The sequence below is a fragment of the Camellia sinensis genome, chromosome 13 (assembly GCF_055761805.1).
Source record: "Camellia sinensis isolate YWXY chromosome 13, ASM5576180v1, whole genome shotgun sequence".
Lineage (NCBI taxonomy): Eukaryota > Viridiplantae > Streptophyta > Magnoliopsida > Ericales > Theaceae > Camellia > Camellia sinensis.
This window is the reverse complement of record NC_138973.1, coordinates 153,474,002-153,480,522: the sequence shown is the minus strand read 5'-3', so window position 1 is coordinate 153,480,522 and position 6,521 is coordinate 153,474,002. Positions and strand designations below refer to the sequence as shown.

Below are 6,521 nucleotides of genomic sequence, written 5' to 3'. Positions count from 1 at the left end.
CTCAGCCATATGTCAATTGGATTGGGTGGTATGACGAATATGGCCGACAAACGGCTGCTGATAATGACAGAGACAATGTTCATCGTTTTGAGGCACGTTTGATTGACATTGAACAGAGTCTGCGTGTACTTAAAGTTGTCACAAGTTTTTTGTCCATCATCGTCGCTATCTTGTTGTTCTGTATGTAATATATGTATCAGTGTTTAGATGGTTATTGTACTATGGTTTCCGTATGTGATATATGTATCCACGTGTTGCTTGTTACCGTACTATGCTTTCCTTATGTAATATATTACTTATCCGTGTCATTTTACTATTGCATATGTGTTGGATAAACATAATAACATATGGTTAACACAACTACAAGTAATGCACACAACAAACTAATAAGTAATGCAAATTATAATGTTCTATAGTCGCATGGCTTCAACTCGATCCGGCTCTCGTACCCCTTCCAGGAAAGGGAAGGGCCCAAAACCTTATCACAAAGCCAATTGGGACTGGGAGAACACACGTATCTACTTGGAACTTGTTGTCAAGGAAATAGACGCAGGTAACAGGCCGCACATGTCAATAAATCCGAATGGGTACCGGTCTTTGGCTAAGACTTTTGAGGCATCAACTAGGTTGACACATAGCATGAAACAACTGAAAAATAGGTACAATCAACTAAAGGCGGAGTGGCGTGCATGGTCGAAGCTAATGGATAGCCGCAAAGGCCCAACTGGAATTGGGTTCGACCAAGAGACTGGCTTGATCAATGCGTCGGATGAATGGTGGGCTACAATGGAGAAGGTAACGACTTGAACTCATGTTTACATAATTTTGTGTTTAATAATGTCGTTGAAATTGAATCTTCTGCAATTCAAGTATTCATAGAGACATGTTGAATTCAAATACATTTGATTATACGGCTCTAGTAGGCATACCAAACAAGACTATTTACATTTGAAGTGCTAAACTGCATAATTTCGGGAACCTCGTACCAGATATATGTACAGTTCAATGTTGATTGAGGGAATATAATGATGCTCACTTTGTGGTTACACTAGTTTTGGCATGACATGTCATGTGTTTTTTTTAAAACCTTTGTTTGATCTTCTTGAAAACTTTCCTCAGCATCTCAGTAATGTTGAAATGTATAATTGTCAAGAGTTGATTTCACTTTTTACTTTGTGGTTGCCTAGACCGTCTCAGATTTCTACCTTCATTTTTCTTTCACAATTGGATCTATCATCATGTGTTTTTCTGTTTCACTGCTTTTCCCATTTTCTGTCATTGATGTAATGAACTCCAGCAATGTGTAATGAATGATGACAAGATATGCTTCTATTTTTAGAAGTCTATCCTATAAGATCCTAGGAATTACAATTTCACTTTGCTATCATATAATAATCTGTCCAAAAAATAATAATCTGTTACAATAATCTGTCCAGTAAAATTTTCCTGGACAGATTATATGAACCCTTATCTGTTCACTAGAACCCTCTTACATTGCCTTGTTGGTTTTATTGGTTCTGCTTGGGGGGGGGGGGAATTACAATTTCACTTTGCTATCATATAATAATCTGTCCAAAAAAATAATAATCTGTTACAGTAATCTGTCCAGTAAAATTTTCCTAGACAGATTATATGAACCCTTATCTATCCACTAGAACCCTCTTAGATCGCCTTGTTGGTTTTATTGGTTCTGCTGGGGGGGGTTTAGGCCTTGTCTCGTCTTGGTTTGTCTCATTTCTGGATTTGGTAAATGGGTTATCTGAGAATTCATAATAGTATTGATGGTTTTGGCACTTTGAATTATGGGTTTTATTAATTTGTTAGTTTTTTGGAGTTGAAACAGCTGGGTTTTACATATTTGTCACTTTGTGGGATTGCATATATGCAATTTTGATCATTTCTGTGGATTAGATCTTCCATTACGTATGCCCTATTATGAATATTATTTTTACATTGTTATGTTGAACATTGTTCCTGAACAGATTATATCAGAAATATGTCTAGACAGATTATATCAAAAATATGTCTGCACAGATTATATTCCTGGACAGATTATATCAAAAATATGTCTGGACAGATTATCCTGTTTGGACATAATCCCTGTCTGGACATATTATAACAGATTGTATCAGATTTGATTTAATAAAATTATATTACCTATTAGCAATGTGTAATCATAGAATTGCCCAGGCAGTTGGACAGATCTGTTATTGGGTAGGACTGTCCAGACAAATCTGTTATTCATAATGCCTGATTAATACTTGCTGAATGTTGGTAGTTTAAAATTTTTTTTGGTTCATTCATAATGCACAGATTCCCAGATTCATAAGTTATTCATTTTGGTAATGGTGTACTCCCATTGTATTGTATTACAGGTTGACAAAGAGTGTTGCAAGTTTAGAACAAAGAGGTTGGATCATGAGGAATTAATGCGTCGTGTTTTCACGGGGGCTGCGGCAACGAGAAAAAATGCTTGGACGCCTAGTGAGATGTGGAACCAGCTGGAGGTGGAAGGGAAGTTTGATAGTGCAAACTTCTCTACGGACAGCAACAAATTGGGTGCCTCTGAAACTGCAAACTTGTTGAAATCTGCAAACATTACCGCATCCGGTAGTGGCACTCATCTGTCACAGCCGTGCAGAAGAAGCGAATCACCAGGGCAGAAGCATTGGCAACAAGCATGGATGATTTGGTGAATACGGTGAAGACACAAAGTAAGGAACTCACTATTAACCATGTTGTCGGTGGACAAAGTGTCACTATGGCCGAAGCTGTCGGACGTCTTTATGATATTCAAGGACTTGAACAAACTAATCCACTGCTCCATTTCGGTATTTCCCTTATGGAGGTGCCCAATAATAGGGAGATGGTTATGAGTATTCCTTCCGATGAAGGCATTATCGGCTGGCTCCAGGTGAAGCAACAAGACAAAGAGAGGACGACAGCAGTTCCAACTCTTGCAAGCATATTGCGCAATCAAGGACTTCGTTTCTAACTATGCTTTGTGTTGGACTTCTTATGCGTTATGCGTTGGACTTCTTTTCGCTTATGCGTTGGACTTCGCTTATATTTGTTAAAGGGCTGCATTTTAATAAAATGCTTTGTGTTGGACTTCTTTGCGCTTATGTTCGTTTTGTATTTGCTAATGACATGATGTTTTCAACTATGCTTTGTAAGGAGAATTGGTAGGGAGATGGTTATGCTATTCCTTTTCTTTGCCTTGTTTTCTAATTATGGATGTGCATTGGTTGGGTATTGGCTATGGATTTTACAGTTTTAAATTTCAATAAACCATGAATCTGATTACACTCTTCCAATTTGCAGCTTCATAGTTATGTAAACAGTGGTTGTAAATCAGCTGTACTGGACCATTTGAACAAAAGCGTTGCTACTTGTAGAGAGACATGTCCAGTTTACTGAAGCCTTCAACTTAAAAACTGGAAGTTAGACCCGTGTTAAGGTACTAAAAAAACAAAATAATTTAAGTTATTATTTTTGTATATTTTAATTTAACATTGTGTTTTTGTATATCTCATTGCAATTTTTGTATTGCTTATTAGTCAGAAAAAGGAAAAAAAAATTGCTTATTTATACATCAAGTAAATGTCTTCACGATTTCACCATTGCTAACAGAACTACTTTAATACCATAGAAGGTCTCAGAGGAATTTATGCAAATGAAATAAATTGATTATTTATGCATAATACTCCTGTTATTGACAGCCTTTACAGTTGACCAAACAAAAATTAATTTTTGCATGTTTAATTTTGGCAGAGCAGTAGTCTGTGATTTTATGCTTCTGATTTTATTTGAAGTTATATGATTTAGGCATGGAAAGCGACGATGACACAGATGCACGGATGCAAGAAATGTGTGATGATGTCGCGGCGCTCGCAATTGGCTGGTAGACTGAAATGAATAATAATTATGTTGAAGCATACAGAATTGCCTCCGACTACTACAGGGCGCACGTGCTTAAAGTTCCATGTCGGACGTCCATCTTAACGGGGAGGGCATGGATTTTGGAAATGTATAATGGACACAGTGGCAGATTTCGCTATGAACTGTGCATGCCCAAAGTCGTTTTTACCCATTTATGTGCCACACTAGTGAACGACTTCGGGTTGCATGTACCTGAGCGGGAGCATGGCTTGCACGTTAAGGAGAGTGTTGCAATCTTCATTCATGTTCTAAAAAAATTTCCTAACCGCGAGCTTCAAGAAAGATTCTAACACTCCGGTGGAGCAATATCACGCCATTTTCATAATGTTCTGAAAGCAATGAAAAAGTTTACCGTCGCGCACTGTCGGCCACCCACAGATTTCCAAAACAGGAGGGATCCCCACCTGCAGACCCAACCACAGTATTTGTCGTTTAAGGTGCGAAAAAAATGCAACAATTCGAGTTTTTTTCTGCAAATTCTACGAAGATGTGACTTAAAAAAATTGTGCGGCTATAATGCATGTCATCATGGTACTAATACGTTGCCTACTTGTTCGAACTGTGTAGGATTGTTTAGGTGCCTTAGATGGGACACACGTGCCAGCGTGCATAAAGGAGTCAGAAGCAGCCCCGTATTTTAGCCGAAAGGGTTGCCACACTCAAAATGTTTTGGCAGTGTGTGATTTCAATATGTGTTTCATCTTTGTGTCATGTGGTTGGGAGGGTAGCATGCATGACAGCCAGATTTTAAACATTGTCACCGAGGATCCGCAATATAATTTTCCAACTGCAGTGGATGGTACATACGCACAGTTTATTTGTTCAACGCCATAACTTGTTAAATTTGTTTGCCCACACGTGAAACAAATATGTATTAATATGTACACATTCATAGGTTGCTATTATCTAGTGGATAGTGGATACAGTAATAAGAAGGGATTTCTCACACCATATAAGGGCAGCCACTATCACCAACCACACTTTCAACATCACAAGCCGAGGAATCGTCATGAGTTGTTCAACCGTGCCCACTCTTCATTGCGGAGTGTGATTGAGCGAACATTTGGCGCTTGGAAGTCGCGGTGGAGATTCTTGCACAACATGCCTCGGTTTGACTTTCGTAGAGTCCAGGTGCCGTTGGTGGCTGCATCTATGGCATTACACAATTTCATATGTAGAAACTACGAGGATGATGCGACCATTGCTGCTGTCAGAAATGCGGTGGAGTACATGTATGCCGATATTCCCGATCGCGCAGATTTGGCTGCCCTAGATGAAGCCACCGTGGCTACGGACGAGGACGTTGAAATGGCGGAGGTGCGTCATCGGATAAGGGCTGAGTTATACCAAATTCGGCGCAATGGTAGGTAGTCGGATAGTGTTGTTTACCATGACTGCTTTTAAATGTTTTCCGTAGTATGTGTTTTGTGAAAACCGTCACTAATGTCTTGTTTTGTACTTTTGTATGCATAACATACAAAACTGTTTAGATATTTGAAGATGTACGAATTTTAAAAAAAAAATCTTTCGAAATCGTCGTACTTTGCATGCGTGTATGGTTAATGCAAAATCCCTATTTCACGGATTGTCATAACGAATTTCGTCACACATATTACATGCATTAACTGTAAAGTCTATAATTGTGCCCAATTACATCACGTAAAAAACATGGCACAAAATTGTCTTCAACCAACTAAAATAAAAATCAGTATTTCAGAAATAAAATAAAAAAATTAATGTATTTGAAAAATCTTCAAATAAACTACTTTCAATATTGCAAATTGACAATAATTAAAATTTTCTTTTCCAAGTTTCATCTATAACACCACAAACATTACCAACAAAAGTGCCAATGTTATTCTTTACGAAATTTGTTTTCGAAAATGTTGTGGACATCAAATAAATTACCATGTGTGTGGACCGGACACCTATGTCAAATTTTTAAAAAAAAAAGTTGAAAATTTACCAAGTTTACAAAATTGAGAATTTTTGAAAGTATGGGTGTGTGTGGTTTGGTTTTGGGGGATAAATTTATAAAAAAAGAAAAAAAAAATTGGGGAAAGCATTTACAAATTTTTTTGGTTTGCTTGGTTTTATATTTTGGAAATAGTTTCCCAGTGTGGGAATTTAAAAAGATTGTATATTAGTCTGTACTTGAGTGGATGTGTGTGAGAGACAAAGTGATTCAGAAGGAAAGCGGAGAAAAAAAAATGATTGATTTATGTGTAGGACATAGAAAATGATTTTGAATTTTTTTTTGCAAAACCAGTAAACCAAATAATATTTGTAGATTATGTCCCCTACATTTCTTTTCCAATTTTGAACCAAACAAGGCCTACATGTTGTATATCTGTTGGTGTCAAAATCCTGAAATTAAAAAAAAAAAACAAAAACCCAAAAAAAAGAACACAAAAAAAAAATTTAATTAAACAATACATCACAATAAAAACCCAGGAATCTGATTTTCCAATTACATATGTGGCCACGTATGATACTTTGACATTGGTTGCACATGAGTCAAAAAGTGTACAGTACATTGTCATATAAAAAAAAAATTAAATATTGGTCAAAAGTTCCAA

The 6,521-nt window shown here is 37.1% G+C and overlaps 1 protein-coding gene across 1 annotated transcript; it reads left to right on the top strand.

Annotated features, from left to right (window-relative positions):
- Window positions 1-230: 230 nt before the first annotated feature.
- LOC145806276 (L10-interacting MYB domain-containing protein-like) lies at window positions 231-2,696 on the top strand. The gene is made up of 2 exons (XM_082902766.1): window positions 231-795; window positions 2,376-2,696. The coding sequence occupies exons 1-2, from the start codon at window positions 394-396 to the stop codon at window positions 2,694-2,696; spliced, it is 723 nt and encodes a 240-aa protein (XP_082758892.1). The 5' UTR covers window positions 231-393.
- The last annotated feature ends 3,825 nt before the right edge of the window (window positions 2,697-6,521 follow it).